Source organism: Mesocricetus auratus, unplaced genomic scaffold (genome assembly GCF_017639785.1).
Source record: "Mesocricetus auratus isolate SY011 unplaced genomic scaffold, BCM_Maur_2.0 Super-Scaffold_4256, whole genome shotgun sequence".
Taxonomy (NCBI): Eukaryota; Metazoa; Chordata; class Mammalia; order Rodentia; family Cricetidae; genus Mesocricetus; species Mesocricetus auratus.
In genome coordinates this window covers 128,770,159-128,792,882 of record NW_024429182.1, presented here as the reverse complement: position 1 = coordinate 128,792,882, position 22,724 = coordinate 128,770,159, and the positions used below count along the sequence as shown (strand labels likewise).

The 22,724-nt window shown below is 46.8% G+C and overlaps 1 protein-coding gene across 1 annotated transcript in view; it reads left to right on the top strand.

Moving 5' to 3' along the window:
- Positions 1-22,724, top strand: part of Igf1r (insulin like growth factor 1 receptor) — a 280,892-nt gene that overhangs the window by 30,660 nt on the left and 227,508 nt on the right. Inside the window, exon 2 of the mRNA XM_040730426.1 lies at positions 18,196-18,741. Within this exon, the coding sequence (XP_040586360.1) occupies positions 18,196-18,741 (546 nt within the window). The remainder of the gene's footprint in view (positions 1-18,195; positions 18,742-22,724) is intronic.

The window sequence follows — 22,724 nt, the reverse complement described above, 5'->3', positions numbered from 1 at the left end:
ATTGCCTCAATACTGGTTCCTAGAATTTCAAAATAGCATTTAATTTTTACAATTATTGACTTTTAAGAATAGTGATAGGGTGTTTGAGTTTATAGTAACAGTCCTGTGATTTCTAGGAAATGTGTAGAATTGTTGGCTGGTAGACATGGAGCCTAGCAATGTTAAGGTCTGTGGATCCTAGAATTGGCCCCTGTGTGACCTCTATAAGGTATAACCATATAGAGAATGGCCTGGATACAGTGCAGGGGCTTCCACAGCGTTGACATCTGCCCTCAGCTTCCTCCATTCCCAGTTGGACCCTCTTCCTTAGGAGCTCAGTTTCAGGCCTCTGTCCCACAGTTGTTCATATGGTGTCTGTCTGTACCTGCCCATCGTTGTCTGTTGTTTCTCCAGAGATAACTCTGTGGTGGTGTTCCCCAAAGTGACCATTGAAGGTAGGGCGTAAGTGTCAGCTGGAAGTGGGTCTCCCCTTCTGAGGCTGACTCTGGGTTATGTTTTGATTTGTTGTTGACATTTGAGTTTTCAAAGACCCTCCCGGTGGAGTCTCAAACTTCTAGTCCTCCTGCTTCAGCTGTCTGTGGGCCATGATGCCTAGCTTAAAAGTTGGTCTGCAGCCAGGCGGTGGTGGTGCTCGCCTTTAATCCCAGCACTGGGGAGGCAGAGGCAGGCGGATCTCTGTGAGTTCGAGGCCGGACTGGACCGACAGCCTCCAAAACAATACAGAGAAACCCTGTCTCGTAAAACCAAAAAAAAAAAATTGATCTGCTTTTTAAATGGTAATAATTTATTATTAAACTTCATTCCCCTTTGAGACTGGGTCTCATGTGGCCCAGGCTCCCTTGAACTCCAACTCACTGTGTAACCAAATGACCTTGAACTTGTGGTCCTCTTGCCTGTAGGTGAGTGATACCATGCTTGGTTTATATGGTGCTGGGGATTGGACCCAGGGCTTTGTGCGTGGATATCCCGTTTGTGTTGTGCCCAATTTGAAGTTCAGAGTGCAGGGTCTTTGAACACATTGTGTATACCCCACCCATCTCCATGGGGCTTTATCAGTTTTCCAGACAGAACCTCCATATCCAAGCAACACTAGTTCCACATTCCCTCCTTCCTCCTGGCAGCCTCCATACTTTGTGTCTCTAAGAAGTGGACTGCTCCAGGCACCTCAGAGCAGTGGGGTTATAGTATTCGCCTTTTACATCTGGCTTATTTCTCCCTGTGCAATGTTCTCATGGCCCACCCATTGTGTGAGGACTTCTTTTTGCAAGTTGGGATAATACTCCAGGAAATACTGTGCCCATACCACATTTGTACCACGTGCTAGTTAATGCTTTTCCGTTTATCTTCAGGGTGCTTGGGGGACTCCCATCTTTTGGATCTTATCACTTACTCTTGTATAAACATGGCATAACAGTAGCTTTTCAAGTTTCTGCTTTCAATTCTTATGGGTATATCTCCAGAAGTAGGGTCATGTGGTAGTTCTACTTGGTCATATGGTAGTTCCAAGTTCTTGTTTTTGTTTTTTTGTTGTTGTTTTTCTTTTTGAGGAACTGCAGTGCTCTTAATTTTCCAATCCCCCTCCCTCCCTCTCCCTATTTCTGTGGTGTTGGCAAATCCACACATGCTACATAAGTGAGCCCACCCCCTAAGCCTAGTATTTCAACTTTTTATAGGTACAAACTGACTAAAACCTGGGTCTCTGAGAAGTGTGGGAACTGGAGCTTCAGGTGGCTGCACAGCCCTTTCAGTGGGGTCTCTGCTAACCTGTGTCTGTGTGCTGCATGCTGTCTAGAAATCCCTCTGTCTGGTAGTGTGAGTTCCGGCCTCCATCGCCGCTCTCCTGCTGGTGAGTGGGACAATTTAGATATTGTCACGCCATCTCCCTCGGTATCAGTTTACCCATCTGGAAAATGGCATCGCAGATGCCCACAGCCCACGACCACTTAGGCTGATAGAGGAGGTTCCAGGACCTTTCCAGTGTGATATTAATGCTTTGGAAGTATTTGGAGAAAGACTCGAGTGCCTATGAGACTTTCCAGAGGATCCAGGACTTTAGAAAGAAATACTGATAAAATCTGGGGGCTCCCTTTCACCGACGTGCGTGCATGCGTGTGTGTACACAGCCCCTCACAACGAAGCCCCTTCTCTGCAAGGTGGGTGAAGTGTTGGCTGCCCAGATGTTCACATCAAGTAAACAGAAGCTCAGTCAGTGTTAGGGAAATTAAATCACCCTGCAGAAATCAATGTTAGTGAAATTAAATCACTTGATCTTAAAAGCAGCAATGGAAGAGCCATTTCTCATCTTCACTGTGCCGCTTTCGCTCAGAGTGTTGGCTTGTCTCATGTTCCCTTTGCAAGGAGAGCAGCATTGGTCGGTTGCTCTAGATTTTACATACTCTGGTTGGGGTTCCAGGGGTTTCTAGTGAGTTGATTGATTAATCAGAAGATATTAAAGGATTGGACCTTTGGAGACGATTCCTAGTTTGATGACTTGGGAAGCCGGCTTGTACTCTTGTACTCTCCGCCATCGTGGAAGGGTGTTGTTTACCACAGCACATAGGTCTTTCTGGATGCTTCGACAGGTAGCGGTGCTGGCAGACGGTGTTTGGTTGGTTCTGTTACCAGTCAGCAGTGTGAGCACAGGACAGGACACAGTGTCATCCCTTGTGTTCATCCCCATGACCAGGAAACTGAGACAAAGGGAGCGTTGTCTATCTGGACTTAGAAGCAGAGTTCCTAAATGCCTGCTGGCTCCAATGGGTGTGGTTGAAGGTCAAGGAGGTGGATGAGGTGAGAAATAAATTCTCAGTCTTTGTGATCGTCTTGATGATGATGATTCTTAGAGAGAGTATTGTGGTAAAGCACTTCCACAGAAGGCAGTAAGAACACCAAGCCCTCTCCTTCTCTTCTCCCTACAACTCTTGCTCTGTCTCTGTTGCTTCCAGAAGGCAAGCTTTGCAATGTCTTCATGCAGAGCAAGCATGCTGTGTCCTGCTGTATTGAAGAACAAATTTACTTTCTCCAATTTTTTCAAATTAGTGTGTCTTGGCTCTCTTCCTGTAGTTGGATGATCTTTGTTCCTAATGTGGCTTTGGGTCCTATATGGTATACATCCATGAACTCTTGAGTTAAAGCAAGCCGCGCAGAAGCACAGAGTAGGAAGTGGTATTCTGCCCCCTTCCCTGCCTGCCACTCAGTGCCTATTGCCCTCTGCAGAGAGCACTGCCAGCTGCTCAGTGCCATCCCCTCCAGGTTCCTGTGTCCCGCATAGACCAGCAAGGGGATAGCAAGAAGCAGGCTGCAGAGAAATAATAATGGTATTTTTTCTTTTTTCTTTAGAAAATATAGGTTGGATCATTGTTGTCCCTGAGACCTGCTCTCCTGCCCACACAGGCTTACTTGCTCTGTCTTCTAGACTTTCTTTTAAAGCAGCGTTGGGTTTACACAAAGAGTCCCCTGTACCCCCCACCGTTGTCTCCGTCAGCACCCTATGTCACCACGGTCTGTGAGTGAACTGAACTCAGTACTGCCTTTGAGTTTTCACCAGGGCACCGGTTGAGGTCACTGGTTGAGGTCTCCTGCAGGACACCATGTTGCCTTTTGTCACCTCATCTTAGCCATTTCTGAGCATGCAATGGTGCTTCAGCGCCCTGTCCTCCTTGGCCACTGTGACAGTTTTAAGGAGCACAGTCACGCCGACTGCCCCTTTGTTTGAATCTGTCTAATGGCTTTCCTATTGTTGAATGAAAATTCGAGGCCTAAGGAATGGCCAGAGAGCTGAAGTGCTTCCCATCCCGTCATGTTAAGGGACTCTCACTGTCAAAGTGACGTTAATGCTGCCCACCTGGATGGAGCTTGCCGAAGTCAGCTACGTAGTCTCTGCTCTTTTTAACTGCTGTGTCTTCCTGCGTTTAAAAGACATTTAGAGTTTTGGCTTCTGAGTTGGATCCTGGGGGATACTGTGAAATGTGTGTCCTTATTTGCCCAACCTGTGTGAGGATGGAATCCATGAAAGAGAAGAGTGGGCGTGGGAGATTGTGGGCAGATGTTTCCTCCCCATGGCCACGTGTGGCCCCAGAAGAGAATTGCTGCTGTGACCATGCTCAAGAATGATGGTGTTATTTTCTGAGGAATCTCCATACTGATTTCCAAAGTGGCTGAACCAGTTGGCACTCCCACCAGCAATGGAGGAGTGTCCCCCTTTCACCCCCCAGAAACAGCTGACCAGACAAAGGTTAACTCTTGAATCCCAGGCATCAGCCTGGGAATCCAGCATGGGACTGATCAAGACCTCCTGAATCTGGGTGTCAGTGAGGAGGCCTAGGGAATCTATTGAGCCTTGGGCAGCACATCAGTACCCATCCCAAGTATACACACGGACTTTGGACTCCCAAAGAACAATGTGAGGTGCACTCTCACCCTGAACTCTTGGGGAAGGGTCTAGGCCCTGCCCTATAGGAAATGACAGACTATGGACACCCCCATGGAGGGCCTCACCCTCCCTGGGGGAATGAGGGGTTAACAGAGGAGGGAGTTGGGGGGAGGGCATGGGAGGAGGGGAGGGAATGGGAGAGGGACCTGGAACTGACTTTTGAAGCAACCTCGTTTCTTATCTAAATTTAAACTGGAAAATAATAAAAAAAAAAACCAAAAACCCACACACAAAAAAGAGTAGAAACATACATTGAGTATAATAAAAATAACTTTAAATTTGTATCAATATACCAATGTAAAGTAAAAAAAAATGGGTTACAAAAAAAAAAAAGAATGGTGGTGTTAGGTCTGTAATTCTTTTCCTCCAAATCCGGTAAGTGAAAACATTTTATTTTGCATTCTTCTAATTGTGAGAGGCTTATCCATACCCTGGAAACCTTAACATAGAAGATGGTGAGAACAGAAGCCTCCAGTGACATTTGGGAAACATCTGTTTAGTATAACTCTGGTAAAAAATATATATATATATGAAGATCTACTCTCAAGGAATCAAGCCTTTATCTAAACGCTCTGTCCATAACATTACCTGCCATGTTGCCTTTGGCCATAGGTCCGACCATTTAACTCTAGCGTTACTATGAACCTTTCATTTTCTCTCTTTCTGTGTATGTGTTCTTATGTGGTTTTGTGTATATGTGTTAGCATGTAGGCGGAGGCCAGAAGTCACTGAGTAGCTTCTCCAACCTCTTCGCTACCATACTTTAGAGACACGGTTTTTATTAAGGTTTATTATCTGGCCAGCAAGCTCTAGGATCCTCCTGTGTCTGACACCCCCCCCCCCAGCACTGGGAATATAATCGTGTATCACTGCTACCTGGCTTTATTACATAGGTGTTGCGAGTCAGACTCAAGTACTAAAAAGTTTTTGCAGCAAGTGTTTTCTGTCTAATGCTTGGTGGAGCGGAGACATGAATGTTGAGGGCATTGGGGAAGAAGCAAGCCCATTATCCAGTGTCCCAGGAGATTCAGGATGGGGTGAGACTGGATAGAACATGGCTTGGGAGAGCCTGCATTTTAGTTTCCAGGGTAGGACATGTTGCCACATGTCCCTTTGCCCCGTGTGCTAGTGGCCCCCAGCATTGAAGAAAGAGCTTGAGACGCACAGGGAACATGTGTTTGGTGTTGACTTCCTGGGGCTGCATAGTCCCAGCAGCTTCCCACCCCACCTCCAGCCCTGCTGGCTGATCCCATGTGAGCATCCTGTGTTTGCTCTATGAGTCGTAGCTGGCTGGGGAGCCCACCGCTGCTCTTCCTGTCTGAAATGAGCAGAAGACAACAAGCATAGAGGGGGCGTTGGCCATGGGTAGTGAGTGTTGGCCTGGAAATGTTCGGTACCACAGGCGTGTTACATGTGGGACACGACATAGTATCTATTGTTGGACGTGAGACTTTTGCTTGGGACTTCTCCTCCATTGCTGAGTGATTTCCTGGTCCTGCACCTAGAGTTTTGTTCCAAGCAGTTTCCTCATGGAGGCTGATGCTCATGGTTCCTAAGCAGGGCTGCTGTCCAGCAGACAGCTGCTGGCTCCTCCTGCCTACTGCAAGAGCCACACCCACAGGGTTAGTTGTCTCCAAGGCCTCTGCTTCCTGAGCACACTGAACACAGAGCCCTCCCTCCTTCGGGGCTTTCTCCACCAAGCAGGGATTTTCTCCTCAGCAGAATGTTCTTCCTCTTTCTGTGCTCTTCTGCTGCCAGGGGTGGAGTCCTTCCAGGCTGTCCCTCCCTTCTTCATCCTCCGAAAGAGGAGGAAGTGGGAGAGTTTCCCTCAGAGAGCCGAACTTGGGTCTGTACTCACCTTAGCTACGTACTGCCAAGAGGTGTAGTGTTTATCTCCCAGCACTTAAGCTGCATCCTTTTACATGGCCCACCTTGTAACTTTTAAGCGCATTAACACCTTGTCCTGCTAGGGTGTGAGGGGAAGCAAAATGGGGCAGTTAATGGGAGCTGAGTTGGAGCCTCAGAGACCCATCAGTGCCCTTTAGTCCCTGCTGGACTATAGTCTCCCACGGGAGCCCACCGGGGTGATGGCTCTCCCCCATCAGGACCAGCCTGTTTGAGACGTTTAGGTCCTCATGTATTTTGCTTTGTGACTTTGGGGACATTTGGATTCCTTTCTGGACCAGGAATAGGCTGTGGGCTGCCAGTTTTTCCTCCTTGACTCCATACCTCAGTCCACAGTGTTCCTGACGAGGGTCCTCTGTCTGCTTGGTTGAAGGAGCTGGTACTAGCCTCAAACCTCATTGAAGAGGGTTGGCTTTAAAGGAAAAGGGTGCTTGAGATTGTCAGAAATCTCCATGCACTTGAGAATTATATTAGTCTCAGTCAGAACCTGTAAAGACAGCAGATAGAGCTAAACAAAACAGCTCAAGGACGGGAGAGGTGGCCGTGTGAAGAGCACCTGCTTCTCTTACATAGGACCTGGGTTTGATTCCTGGAACCCACACTGGGCAGCTTACGACCACCTGCCGCTGCAGTTCCAGGAGAGCTGATGTCCTCTTCTGTGTGCTGCAGGCAGCAGGCACACACACGTGCGGTGCACAATAAGTATCCACAACACACACACACATACACACTCTCACACACACTCTCTCTCACACACACACTCTCACACCACACACTCTCTCTCTCACACACACACACTCTCACACCACACACACTCTCTCTCATACACACACACACACACACACACACACACACACACACACACACACACACACAAAAACTTACCCTAAACTGTGCTTGTTAATTTCCATAAAACATGGCCTTTTGGGTGGCAGTTTCTTTTCGAATGTGTATGTATTTGTGGTGTGTGTGTGTGTGTGTGTGTGTGTGTGTGTGTGTGTGTGTGTGTGTACGAACCTGTGGGTGCACTCCTGTACACAAGTGTATGTATATGGGGTCCCAAAGTTTTTATCAGGCATCTTCCTTGATCGTTCTCCACTTTATTTACTGCAGTCAAGTCTCTTGCTGAGCCAGAGCTCATCATTTTCAGTTAGTCTAGTTAGCTAACATGCTGTTTCCCTGGTGTTTACAGGCAGTGCATGCCTGCCTTATTTTTGTTTGTTTGATTGTTTGTTTATTTTTACTGCAGATCTTGCAGTCTGAACTCTGGACCTCTCATTTTCATAGCATGTTTTACCTAGTGAACCATCTAATCTCTCGTGTAACTTAAAAAATCTTTAACTTTTTTCATCTCTCTCTCTCTCTCTCTCTCTCTCTCTCTCTCTCTCTCTATGAGGGAGTGTGTGGGCATGAAGACATATTTAGTTCTCTCTTCCCACCTTTGCAGGGAGGGGTTCTAGCGGTTGAAACAGGGTTACCAGGTTTGTGTGGCAAGCACTTTTACCCACTGAGCCATTTTGCTGGCACCTGTGGCCTAGCTCCTATTGTTTGGGGCTCTTCATCTATTCTGAATGCTATCATCAAATGAAGGATGTGCAGTGAAATCGAAGAGGTCAGCTGCCCCGCCCCACCTTGAAGAGGGGAGTTAGACCGGCGTCTAAGTGCTGCACGGAAGCAGTTGTCTACTTGGGAGTTGAGATGAAGAAGGGGATATGATTGGGTAGAGTTGGGGAGTGAGTGGCAGATGAAGCTGGAACCTTGTGCATGGAATTTGTGAGAGAGATGCCTCTATCCTCTGAGGATGCCTGCAGAGTTTTACACTTTGTGTTGTGTTCTCTGTCTTCATTTCTTCCTGTGGTTTATGGCTTCTGCCGTTACACCCTTTTATTTGTGGAAACATGCTTTTTAGGGGCATTAGGTCTGGAACTAATAGTAATTTCCCCAGAAAAGCAGGACTTTATCCTTTCACTTATGGGCTGTGCCATAGAAAATGAAGTCTTGCTGAACCTTTCCCAGCTTCCCTTGGTGTCTTTGTTCGAGGCATCATGGAGGAGATGCTGTCTACCAGCCACAGTAGGGGAAGCGCCTGCGCTGATCAGATGGTTCTCAGGGTGCCTAGTGTGAGAGTCCTTCTTCAGTGCTCTGTACCTGGTAGTAGCCTCCTTTTCAGTCTTGAGCGAGATCTCAAAACAAGAATGCTGTACCATAAAATCGCATGAAGTAATCTAGTAAGTCCTCACTCTACCCTCGCTCCCCAATACCAGTGTGACCCCAAGCAGGCCCCGTGGTCCCTGTTTACCTTCAGTTTTCTTTGGGGCACAGACAGGAGCTGAAGCGATAGTACAGCTGTTAAGAGCACTTACTGTTTATGAAAGGACCCAGGTTTGGTCCCCAGCATGAACACCAGGCAGCTTACAAACCACCTGCGACTACAGTTCCAGGGGATCTGATTCTTCTGGCCTCTGTGGCCGCCGGGCAGGTATGTAGTGCATATATAAACATGCAGTCACTCAGACATACATGTAAAATAAAAACAAGTCTTCAAACCAAGGCAAATAAGAGCCCAAGAGTTTCAATGGCAATACAATCAGGCTTATGAAATCCCAAAAATGGGCTGCATCACAGAAATGCTGGTAACCTTGATAGGAAGTTAGTGTGAACTACAATAAATCCTTCTCTGTGTGTTGATTGAGAAACTCTTGTCTGCTTTCCCCACTAGGTCACATGGGACCCAAACAGTCCTCCACATGGTCTCGGCATGCTTAGTTTCTGTAGCTGTTCCCTGTGCTGGCTTTCTGCTCTCTGCCTCTATCTGCCTGTCACTTAGATGTTTTGCCCATTGGCTTGCCTGTCAAAGTGTGGAGGCATAAACAAACCCACAATTGGGGTCTCTTCTTCCATTTCCTACTCTGCTAGGGACCACTTAGGTGTAGCCTAAGATTGTCTGAGTTGGGGGGGTGTTGCAGGCACAACACCCCATCATCACATGCAGAAATTATATCTAATTAAGTCGCCTAAGTCTTTTTCACACCTCCTACATTTGTGCATTTCTTTTTTTGCACCCAAGTGTCCAAATAACATTATTTCCTCTCTGTTGCAATTCCAATCTGTTGATCTTTTTAGCTCTTGACTCTCTTATCCAGTGCGTTTGCCGTCTCCCCTGGAGACTTGTCGCCTTTGAATTAGAGGAACAGTTTCCAGTATCCTCGATGAAGGGCCTGATACAAATGCTGAATAGATATGACCCAAAAGAACACCGTGGCACTCTCTACTGTTCGTTAGTCATCACCTGGCACTGTTACTATGCTGTTTGAGTAGTTCATGTTTCCTCGTTCTGTCAACAGGAATGTGTTGAGATTATTTTATGTAGTGCTGTAGAAAAAGTATGTGATCTTGGAAACAGCCACTTTGTCAGGGCAGGGAAAGATACCTCAGAATCCCTCGTTACTGTGATGTGTATGCAGGCCTGTGGTGCATGACCCCTGATGTCACTCTACATCAGCATTCCTCCAGTTTTGCATTTGGTTGGTGATGGTTTCAGGATGTGTATGGAAATGTTACTGCCACGTTTGGGCTCGTGCGCAAGGTGTTGAGATGATTCTGGGAACCAAGACCTAGGTAGACATTGGTTTGAGACATTTTTTTCCTGGTCGCATGCCCGGAGCAGAGCTTGTGGGTTGTTAGGCCTGGTGGGTGGGGACTCCTCTGTCTCACAGAGAAATCCTAAATTCTGAGAGTGTTTGGTCTTGGTGATAAGTACAGCTTGCCCCTGTAGAAATTTGAGGTTCACTTTATCCTCTGGATACTAGAAAAAAAGTACTACTTACAGTGGGAAGTCTGGAGGCATTGGAGCAGAGTAGTAAGTACAGAAATTGCAGGGGCTATCGGGCCTACCACATGGAAGGTGAGGCGAGGGTGATAGGAAGCAAAGGAAGTGGGCAGGTTGAAGCCATGCGATCCCCGCCTTTTCCATGATACATAAAAGACGAACTCTGTTGACAGTTAGCCATACTTGCATTGAGGAAAACATCCCACAAATGCTTAAAGTTAGAAAGTCATGTCGGGGGTGCAAACTCTGTCCTTCAGTCACACCAGATACTGAGACGCTGTTACAGTTTGGTTTGCAAAAATGGTGGGTTGCATATGGCATCTTGGCTCCTGCCCAATCCAGAGAGGCACATGCAGGCACCCAACTTCCTCAGTGTGCCTGCTTGTCTGTGAGCTCTGTGTTCAGGGTTCATGTCTTTGGGGATTAAGTGCAGGACTCGTGCTGGGCCTCTGTGCCAGTGTGTGTGCACTGTGGTAGAATGTGGCCCAACCCGCCTCCCATCCTGCTGGACTCTATTAGGTTTGTGGTAGTGGGTATGGCTATTCTTTTACCTGCATGTGTATTAGAAGTAGAGTAAAATGGGATGAGTTTTCCTCTTCCCTTTAAAAAAAAAAAACAAGACAAATTACATAGAAAGTAGACTATCTGAGGTGTTCTTAATAGTTTATGTTAACCACATCTCCAGAATTTTGTTTTCATTTTCGAAAACTATATCCTATCCCTGTTCCACACCAACTCTCTACTCCTTCATCCCTTGTGTCCTTGGTAACCACTTTTCTATTTTCTGTGCCTTTGACTTGTCTGTTCTATGTACTTTATGAAGTAGAATGGTAGAACCCTGTTTTGATTGGCATATTTTACTTAGTACAGTGTCCTCAAGGTTTATTCATACTTGCCATACAATAGAATCTCACTCCCTTTTTAATCTGTTCATCCATTGGCCATCTCTAGGTTGTTTCCATATTTTGACAGCTGTGATTGGTACCGCCACAAACATGGATGTGTGATCCTCTGTAGTTTTCTTTGGATAGGCTGATTGTTTCACAATGCACATTTAGTGTTCATGCCCCAGAGTCCACAGTGACTGTCTTTTCCATTGCTTTGTAGGTACTGAGACTCTTAACCATGAAAGTTTCCCCCTTGGACATGATTACCTTCTGGGAGAATTCTTTGCTGGTCTTGCAGTCTCTCTCTCTCTCTGTCTTTGTCTTTGTCTCTGTCTGTCTGTCTGTCTGTCTCTCACACACACACACATATACACACTCATTCCCCTCCCTCCGCCCCCCCCCGTTCTCTGGTCCCCTACAGTCTTGACATCAGCTACCTCCTTACAGGGACTGACTTCTCTTCCCTTGTCCTGGTTTGGTGAAAATTTAGGTGTCTTCTCGACTGTTCCATCTCTGTTGTCTCAGACTCACGTGTTATCACGCCTTATCTTGATCTGCGCGTGTGTCAAGTCCACAGTGTGGCCTTGTGTCCTCACTACAGCATGGACAGGGAACCTCCCCAGGTCACTGACACAGAGTGGGTGGCCTTTTGGTTCTGTCAGGATGGGCTACCCCTTGAAGTCCAGTGTTTTTGTCACTGCTGACTTCCCGGCACCCAGGAAACACTTAGCTTGTGATAAGCGTTGTGTATTTATGTATTGGAAGAGTTAACAAGTTTAGTTTTCCAAATCTACTCTGAACCACAAGGAAGCTTAGGTCTTAGAGTGACAGTGATGGACCCCAGTCTTTCTAGATGGCTGGAGAGGATTCAGCATTACTCTTGTAAAATCCCCAAATCAGAAACCTCCGTGCTTCAGGAGGTACAGGCAGGCACGTGTATGAACACACAAAAATTTACATGTACATTTGCATATTTTTTATTTAACGTTTTGTTTGAGGATGAAATACCCCAGGGCTTCCAGCGTGCCAGGCAGGGACTGTCCTCCTGAATTACATCCCCTAGCCCAAGGTTGGAGAATCACATCGTAGGAGGAACATGTGAGCCAATGGGGTTTCCACACTGATGATCAGGTAGATAGATGTTGGTAACTGGTTCGTCAACATGAGCTCAGGTCACTTAAGGGAACTGGAACCTTGTAGGTGGAAGAAGACACTCTGGAAATGAGCATGTGGCCTGTAAGCAGAAAGACGTAACGGGTCTGCGTGTTGGAGGATGGGGGCTGGGGGTGGGGGACGACTTTACTTGGAATGCTTGCATGCTTCTGAGTGGAAAGTCACAGCTCTGGAGAGGGAAAAGGAAAAGAGGGGCTTTCACTGCAGGCCCATACTCCCTGGGGGCTTGTTCTGCATGGCTGCCCTCTAGAGCCCCCCCCCCCCAGCTTCTAGCTGTGTAGTTCACAGTCGGGAGTACAAGGTGAGGATGAAGGCATGTGAGTGAGGCTCAGTCCTGAGAAGGCCTCCCCGTGAGGCAGAGCACGGTGGCAGGTGGGACTGTTACCTACTGGACCCTGTATGCTGCTTTAAAAAAGTGTACCAACCGTCGGGAGTGGAACTAATGGAAGAGGGCTAGAACCTTTTACAGGGTTGTTGTTTTAAAACACAGACACCTTGAGTATTGGGCTTTTGGATATTTTAAAACCAGAATGGCACGTAGAATACCTGTCAGAGCAAGTCATTGCTTTTATGAAGTTCTCTGAAAACAGTTGCCCTTCTGCTGAAGCAAACCCAACTCCATCCTGCACAGATCTGTCTGGCTACAGGTACCTTATGCGGAGGGCACATGGGAGTGTGTTTCCGAGCCTGGGAACTCACTCCCTGCAAGGTTTCCACTTCTTAATTGGCGTGATAGGATAAAGGCGGCTTATCCATCTCTAAATTCCTTGCCACACACAGCCTTGGTTTTCATGCTACCAGCCTGCAGAGCTGCATTTTATGCGCATAGATTTTTAGATTGTTTCTATGGTGAGACGGCTCTTCCGTCGGGTGGCAAAGAACAATTTGCACATCCAGATTACACTGTGTTTTTAAATTTCTGTTCTCAAAGTCACCCATGTAATGGAAATCCCTTACATTCCCGTCATGGCTCTCACTGACTGAATGAATCAGGTGGCCAGAGTGTCTGTCTGTATGAAATAGAAATGTACACATACAGTGTAAACACGTCCTCGTTGACACGAAGATAAAAGGCTTAGCATGAATTGTGTCTGTTTACACTTAACACAGAAAATTCCATTCTGACAAACACTGGAGTTTCACTAGTGTTTGCTACCATAACTGCCCCCCCCCCCCCAGTCTGATTTTCTGGTTAGTTGCAGTTTGCTGCAGGTCAAGACCCAACTTTTACTTTCCCTTCTTCTCAGAGCCCTGGGGCTGTGCCCCCAGACCTTAAAGGACCGCTGCTGTGGGAGGATTGTGTATTTGCTCTGCACCTCATTTTTTTTTCGTTGGCCTTAGTGTGTTTCTTGTGTTGTCTGTATAGGCTGCTTCTCTTGGCCAGCTAAGTCAAGAGATAGAGGTGCAGAGACGAGGAAACACAAAGCACTCACCTGACTTTTGGCGTTGTAATAGCAACAGCCCATTTTATAGGTGAGGAGAGTGAGTCTTAGAGATGGAATGTGTTCACTTGAGGATATGAACCCAAAAAGGACATTCCAAAGGACATTCTAGGGTTCAAACCCTAGTTATGGTCTTTGTCCCTTTTCAGGACCCCCATGGTGTCTTGCACCGGACAGATGCTAACCAGTGGAAGCTCACCCTTTGTGCAACTCTTCCAGGCATTTAGCTTAACCTTAGGAGGCTGTCTCACTCACATCTTTTCCATTAGCCTTTCTCTTACCACTTCTTAGGGATTTATGTTCCAAATATGCGTAGATTGTTTATGCCATTCCCTTGAGTGCTGAGAATAAAAGTTCTGCCAACTGACTTTGAGAAAATAACTGGGAGTTTTTGGAAAGAATGACTCACCTGAAACACTTCTAAGATGGTGTCTGTAGAAGTAGGTGAATTCTGGCCAGGGTGCCATGCTTCTGCCCGGTGGCCTCCTGCTTTGCTTCCCATGTCCTCGTTCCTCGGTGGGACACTGCAGCTGGGGATCACCCTCCACCCCTGCCAGCACTGTCCTTTCTCCCTTACTCCTGGCTGCCTTCATTTCCATAGGCATTTGCTACTCTTCGTAGGCCACCAGGGATCTTACATTCTGAAATCGACCCTACGTTCCGAAAGCAAGTGTTGGGGTCTGTTTGTTTAGGTCTGCCGGATACCTGTTGGCTTTGAGAGGGAGGAAGGTGTTTCATGAGTCCTGTGCTCAGCTGTGAGCCAGAGGGCGTGTCTGCCTCCCAAGCTGAGGAGTGTTTTCCCCTCTGTGCATGGGTTCTGTGACAGGCAGGCGTGCTACACTCACTTTCCTGTTTGTGGTGTGTGCCTTTTGAACTATGCTATCATTCACAGTCCAGCTTGATGATCCTCTTTTTCTGTTTCTGCCACAAAACACCCAAAGACCAGCGGTGTCAGTCAGAACCCAAAGCGGCTGGTTGCTTGGGTCCTGCCTTGTATTTTGTGGCTTGGGCTTGTCTTCTCTTCTGGAATAAGTGGGTAGTTTCTCCCTAGCTATTTTTTTCCTTTGTTCTATAAATGGGGTTAGGGGTGTAAGTAAGGAAATGACTCCTCATTCAAAGCAGCTTCCAGTCCCAGCTCTATGTGACATATGGCTTCTGTCCGCAGTGGTCTTCACTGGTCCAAGAGGCCAGCTGGCAGAAGGTAGCAGGTCCCTCATACTGTCTGCACATTGACTGCGCGTGACAGACACTTTCCTTACGTCTCTCTGCTTCTTCTCGGAGTCCTGAATTTCTGTCATCTGTTGGAAATAATAACAGATGCCCCAATATCTAATAGTTTTTAGCACATGTTTGATGTAATAACATAGTTCAGTACTCCTATACATCTAAGATCAAATTAATACACCGAATTTACAGTCATATAGAAGGGATAATATTTTTTAGGTTGGGCACAGGAAAAGTTTTTTTTTCTCATTTTGGATAAGTGACTTGGTGCCATCGTTCTCAGGGCTTTGAGTCATTGGTAAAAGTGAGGCGGAGAAATGAGAGCCGAGGCAGGAGGCGGAGAATGGTTGGGGGAACTGTTGACGCTCTTATGTCAGCACAGAGCGCTGAGGAGATGAAGTTTAGAGTGAAACCTGCTTGAGGAGAGAATGGAGCAGTGTGTGAAGGAGAAGCCCTGTCAGGCAGCAGGCTTTGGGGAGGGAAGAGCTGGGGCCCGTTGGAGGCTAGTGACAAGTGTGATAAGCAGGGTTATGCTTGAAGACGGCGTAGGAATGGGGGGGTGAACTCTTAAGGAATCCTGTTGGCCTGGTATTTGGTCAGGGGTAGACTCGGTGGAAGGGTGGGCTGGAGGGAGGTATTGCTGTCACTCAGGCTGAAGATGACAGTGATCAGATCAGAGCGACAGAGGTGAAATGACAGAGGTGGGGCACAGTTCACTTGTTTGTGCTCCATGTATGTGTCCTCTGGTGTCTGCTGTGTGGTGTGTTAGCCCCTGGAGTCCTAACTTGTGAACTAAATAGAAAAGAATTTCCCTTCCTTCTGGAGCTACCCTTGTGAGAGGACATGAGGAGACAGGCTAGAGCTAGGCTCCCAAGAAGGTGGATGTACCCTAAGTGGGAAATGAATGGGGTTGGATGTGAGCACTGAGCATCACAAAGAGGAAGGAGGGGAACTTTCTAGTAACTCACTCTGTTTTCTTCCCTGACACTGATCCATTCCCAGCCTCCATATCTTGTTGAGCGATGTTGCCACGTAACTTGCTGGTGCCAAAAAAATGAGTCTTCCCAATTCTTGTCCTTCACCTGGCACACATGCTGTCTAGTGACTTGCTCATGCCAAAAATAAGGCTTTGTTGACGTCTGGATCTGCTTCCTCATCTTTTAAGTGGAAGCTACGTGATCCCAAGCGAACTGGGGTGGGAAGTATCAATAGAAGAGCAAACACGATCTTCAGAATCTTCAGCATGTTAGTTGCGTTCAGTTTGCCTTTCTTCCATTTCTTCTGTCTTGGGGGCCTTGTTATCTCTTCAGCAAAATGAAGAGCCTAGAATCATCATGGCCCCGCACAGTTCCTCCAGTGGCGGTAATGCCTATGGAATGTCTCCTTTCTTTCTCTGCTCCACTTTTGAGTCTGTTCTGCATTAGCCCTCCACAAGGCCTTTCTTGGGCTTCTCTCCCCTGTTGGATCCTGGAGAGGGGCTCCGTTCCTCTGAGGTACTGTGCATCTTCTCCTGAGACGGGAGCCTCTCAGGCTCATTTCCTTCGGACCCTTCTTTGCTTCCATGACTTCCTGTCACTCAGCCTACCTCTGGCTTCTGTAATAGCACAGGTCGTTCAAGCACCCTGTCTTTGATGCTGCCTCCCCTTTGTCCTGTCGGAGATTAGGATAGGCTTTCCATGTGCATCCCCCTCATCTTGCCCTGCCGTGATTGGCAGTTGTTCACCGTGGGTCTTAGCTCCCAGTTTTTGCTACAGGCTTCCTTGTATCTCTCATGGAATCAAATTAATAAAATAACGTGGGTTAGGAAACTTTATGTTGTCTGAAAAGCTTTGGTAGTGGTTATTAAATGCTAAGAAAGTATAATAACCATGGCTGTTTTCCTGTGTGCATTTCAATTTTTTTTTTTAAAACAAAAAAGATTTAGGGTCTAGATCTCCAGATGCTGGAAAGATGGCTCAGTGATTAAAAACAGCTTCCACATTAGGTGATTCTGAGCACTCTGTAACTCCAGCTGTGAAGTATCTGATGCCTTCTTGTGAGGTCTCTGTGGGCACCTGCTCTCATATACACACTTGTGCATGCACACGCGCCCACGTGAGAACACACACACATGCACACGAAGTTCTAATATTGAGGCCATTTTACTGAAAAACTGTTGTAACCCACAAATGCCTGAGCTAGTTCCTCTACTTTTAGGTTGTGTCCTAAGAAAATGCTCTTGGATATTTGGAACACTGTTTTTAATGTGAAAAACTAGAGATGGCCAATTATTTTAACAATAGGGAGTCAGTTAAAAGAAGAAAGGGTTGTGTACTTACTAATAATTTGAAACTACTTTCCTGTTTTTAAATAAAAATATAGCTAATGAGGATATGTGCAGGCCAGGACGTCGTGCTGGAGTTGATTCTCTTCTTGCACAGTGAGTCCCAGGGATAGAACTAAGGGTTGCTCATCAGGTACCTCTCTCTCCCTGCTGAGCCGCCTCACAGGCACCTAATTTTTCTCTTCAAAACAGTGATGCTATCGAGAGACTGGCTTGGTTAAATGCTCGTGTGAGTTTAAGTGAAATAAGTATTTACAAATGTTACGCCTTTGTCTGATTTTTTGTCATTTGCAGAGCAAGGATGATTGGCATAGGTAGATGAACACTGTCGGTGACTGTTGAGATCACTGATGATTTTTACAGATTTTGCTGTTGCCTCACTTCTGTAAGAAACGTCTTCCTCGATTAACTCATCACGTTGTGTTAAAGTTGGAAGTGCATGCCTCTTCCTTTCATACGATCGGTTATTTCTCTGTGCATGTCTGCTCTCCAGGTCACAGTGGCTGTTCTTGAGCAGATGTCGTTGTTTGATGTCCTTTGGGGTGGACACAGTAGTATGCTCTTGACACTTGGCTGTCGAGCTTTTGTCCAGCTTGCATTCTGCGGAACTGAGTGGGAACTGAGAAGCCTGGCAGCTTTGGGCTAGCCTGAGCTGTGCCACGGGCTTTTGCGTACAACTCTATGTGACCTTGGACCGAAAGCTGTAGTTTGGATGGTTAATGCAGCCCCTTGCTGCTTCCACAAGTCAGTGAGCATGTTGCACAGCATCTGGGTCGCGGTAGGTGCATGAGTGACGGTAACCCCATAGCTGTTCAGATGTGCAGTCTGCAACCCATATCTTACCAGTCCATACTGAAAAACCAGGTTGCCCTTTATGATAATAAAGGTTTCACAGAAACTCAGTTTGGGGGGCTGGCAAGTCATTTTAAGAATGATCTCTGTTTAACAACGTCTGGCTTTGCCCTCTTGTCTCTCTTCAGTTTGCGGGCCCGGCATTGACATCCGCAACGACTACCAGCAGCTGAAGCGCCTGGAAAACTGCACAGTGATCGAGGGTTTCCTGCACATCCTGCTCATCTCCAAGGCCGAGGACTACCGAAGCTACCGCTTCCCCAAGCTCACAGTCATCACCGAGTACTTGCTGCTGTTTCGAGTGGCCGGCCTTGAGAGCCTGGGAGACCTCTTCCCCAACCTCACGGTCATCCGTGGCTGGAAACTCTTCTACAACTACGCACTGGTCATCTTTGAGATGACCAATCTCAAGGATATTGGACTTTATAATCTGAGGAACATCACTCGGGGGGCCATCAGGATCGAGAAGAACGCCGACCTCTGTTACCTCTCCACCATAGACTGGTCTCTCATCTTGGATGCAGTGTCCAATAACTACATTGTGGGGAACAAGCCCCCAAAGGAGTGTGGGGACCTGTGTCCAGGGACCTTGGAGGAGAAGCCCGTGTGCGAGAAGACCACCATCAACAATGAGTACAACTACCGCTGCTGGACCACAAATCGCTGCCAGAAAAGTAAGGATGCGCAAACACGGGACTCTTCTTTCTGCTTCTGCTGGTTTCCTGCCCCTCCTCCCCGCTTCTTCTCTGTCAGGGCAGGCCGAGGTCCTCTCACATTTCCACACTGCCTTGTGGAAATGTTTCCCGAGGATGGGGAGGGTTAGCCTTGGCTAGCTTTCCTGTGTAGGTGGGAGTTCTGAGCGTACAGGACTGGAGCCTGGGTGGAGGCGACCATGGCTGCTGTCAAATCTGGTTAAAAACAATTCTCTGTATCTGGAGGCTAGAACTCTTCTAATCTTTAGCTTTTCTGATGAGAAGGACGACTTGGTATGTTTTGTTAGTCCCTGACTCTGGACAAACAGAAGCTTCTAACAGTTCAATTCTTGTGTCCTTTGTGTGAAGGGATATATAGTATCCGTCTTCATTATTTTTTGTAGAGCAAGAATTCCTCCTCAAGGATGAACTTGTAATATGGTTGAATAGAGGAAAAGCATAGCACCCCCCAGTGTCCTGTGAAAGTGACCCAGGACTCTCGGAACACTGATGTTTAGGAGACCTGGATTAGTATGGAACACTTGATAGAGAGGAGGCCTTTGTGCTCATTTCCAGGAGCCTCTGGTTCAATCCCTGCTCGAGACAGCTCTGTAGGAGGGTGTGTTTTTGAACCCTTGGGCTTTCATTTCCTTTCTTCTGTACCTGTTGTGAAAGTCTTATGCAATTACTTAGTGAAGGAAACTTGAAAAACATTCAGCAGTCCCGGAGTCACGTGGTGGTGCTTGAAGCTTGTTTGTCTGTGTACAGCACACATATTTTCTTTGTAGAATACCTGAACTCTTATCCTGATACCATAATAATCAAGTTGTTGTTTTGTTTGTTTGTTTTAGCTAGAATGTAGATGTGGCTCAGCACATTTGCTGTATTGCATTCAATAATTCAACAATATTTAGACATAGTGGCCAGCAAGGTTTCCCTTACTGGCTTCCCTCAGCGTGTTAGTTATTATTTAATGGCTGATCCACTTAAGATCTAAAGGGTCCATATACCCTAATGACGTATGAAGAGACTCCCTCAAAAAAGCCCCCACAAAACACCCAATTGATAGGCTTGTCTAATCTGTGAAGTGTGTATAATCAACAAATGCAAGGTCAGCCCTCCCAGGTAGCCCTGCTTTTATCAGCCCTTTAGTTGGGCCCAAAGTAGAAAGTCAGGCTCTGTTATATGTTCTGTTATTTGATCTGTGTGCGTGCGTGCGTGCCGGGGGTGGTGTGGGGTTGTGGGTTTATGGCATTGTAGGGTGAGATATGTGTATGTGGGGGTGTGTACGGGAGATATTGTAGGGGCCAGGACCCCACTGGCCAGAATCTTGAGCTGAATAGAAGATATTTTCCTAGTTGATTAAAACAATTTTCTGTCTTTGTCTTAACTATGGTTTGAAAAAAACAGTAACCTTTTTGGTTGTTTTTGAGATAGGGTCTCAGTCTGTAGTTGTGACTAGCCTAGAACCTGCTACTCTCAAGTTCATGGCAGCTCTCTTGCTGCAGCCTCCTAAGTCCTGGGATTACAGGAATTACCTTGCCCATTATAACAAATTTCTGTTTCTATTTCTTTATTTTTTAACTATTTAATGTGTGAGACTGTTCACGACAGGAGTGTGTTTGTGGTGCCCATGGCGGGACCAGATTTACAGCCAGGTGTGAGCTGCCGTATGAATGCTAGAAATGAAACCTGGGTTCTCTGAAAGAGCAGCCAGTGCTTACGAGTGGAGTCGTTTTTTCCAGCCCACCCCCCCCATTTTGTTTTTAAAGGAGCCTTGACATTTGAAATTTTTTATCTTTAAAAAGCATCATCAGAGATTTGGATTCAGAAATGAGAGTCCGGGGTGACTGGCCTGGCCAGATTGTCTGAGCTGTGGTTAGGCTGTTCCTAGAGCCATCACATTACCCTTTAATGGTGACCAAGCTAAGTATAGGCAAGCAAGCGTTTCGGAAGCTTAGAAGCTGTGCACAAAAGGGAAATGCTGTTTACAGCATCATTAGATAACACCTGCTCAGCCTCCACAGCTGCCTTTGTCTCTCCATGGCTTTTCAGCAGTTTCTGAAGAATTTCAGGGCAGAGATAAGACCCGTGTTCTGGGTCAAAGTCTAAGATCCATAGCCAGAAATCACAAGTCATTTAAATCGCATAGGCTGTAGTTTCTTCATCTTCAAAGGGGGTAGGAATCTTTTAGTCCAAGCACTCGGGAGGCAGAGAAGAGACAGTTGGATCTTTGTGAGTTTGAAGCCAGCCTGGTCTACAGAGTGAGTTCCAGGACAGGCTCCAAGACTATAGAGAAACCTTGTCTCGAAAAACCCAAAAAAGAAAGGAAGGAAGAAGGAAGGAAGAAGAAAGAAGAAAGAAGGGAAGGGAGGAAGGAAGGAAGGAAACAATGGAAAGCATCCAGGGTCAGAATTGAGCCCTAGTGCCAGAGTGCCCGTTGACTGATCTTCCCAAGACCGTGCGTGCTCTGCAGCTTTTTCCTTGGCCAGCTGTTAACCAGTTCTGGTGACGTGTTTTGTGATTTCACAATGTAGTGCTTGCTTAAGAATCTGAGTCCATTCAAGGATATTGTCTTTTTACCTTGCCCTGAAAACTCAGCCATGGTCACAAGTTCCTGTAGGTTCTCTAATTCGTACAGAATTATTTTCCCCTGCCTTGGTTCCTGTACAGTATGCCACGGTGTGTATAGTAGCCACTAGCCGCACGTGCCTGAACAGTATGGCCTGTTTCAAGGAAGACCTGACGCTGGTGTAAGACTTCCAGGATGTCGTATAAGAAAGATCCTTGAATGATTCCCTGCAGGATTTTTTTTAAAGTTAATTCTATGCTGAAATATACTGTGGTAGATAACACTTGAAAAAGTAAAATGTGCTATTAAAAAAATCAGTTCACATGCCTCCCTCTTCTTCGGGATGTGGCCACTAGAATGTTTGCAACACAGATGGCTGGCATTCTCTTTCCTCTGGGGAGTGCAGCTTCAGTGGCTTCCCTTGAGGCTAAGTTCTTCCCCTCAGCATCTCTGCACAACTGGCTTCAATCATACTGCCCATCCGGCCCATCTCCAGTCACATCCCTTGATCATCGTTCGAGCAGCCAGGGCAGGGGCTTTCAGTCCTCACAGAACACCCACCTGGAGTTCACATAAGCCATTTGAAACGAATGTGCGAAGAAGAATTCCGCTAAGCTGCTTCCTGCGGGCTGGTGGCAGAAGAGGGGAAACGTCAACATCTTGAGAGAAATACCAAGTGAAGTTGTTGCTGTGAAGGGGGAGCACTTGGTCATGCATTGCTGATGCACTCTTACTCGATGGTCTGCACCCTTCTTGGATCACGTCTGCTGGCCAATGGCGTGGAGGAGGAAGCCCACTAAAGAGGGGCCGCTCTATTGGTTGCATTCTCCGTATTTGTGATTTTATGCAGGCCCGAGTTGTTCCTCAATAGTGAGGGGCCCCTAAGGAATTGCGTGGGACCTTTTTGCTTTAGCATGGAAACAACCGGCATTTTTTTCATTTGTGATCATTGGGCCTCCCTTCCTTGTTTTGAAATGGCTTCTGCTTCTCCATCTTCCTCTGTAGCTGCTGTCTTGTTTCCTTTTCTCCATCTAGGCTTTAGCAGATGGTGGTTTCCAGTGGAACTTAGTCTCTTTGGGCTGCTGTAACAAAATTTCATAAGCTGAGTGGCTTGTAAACAATGGATCTGTTTCTCACAGTTCTGGAGGCTGGAGGTCTAAGAAAAGGTGCTGACAGGATCTGGCTGATGCGGGCCTACTTCCTGGGTTCACCTCATGTTTTCCTCCATGCTTCTACTAATAGAAGCTGCAGGGCAACTTTCTGGTGTCTCTTTCCCAAGGACACTGATCCCACTTAGGAGTGCTCTACCCTCTAATCACGTGACCTAATCACAGAGCCTCACCTCTTAATACCATGTTGTCAGATACCAGGGTTTGGCATGTGAGCTTTGGAA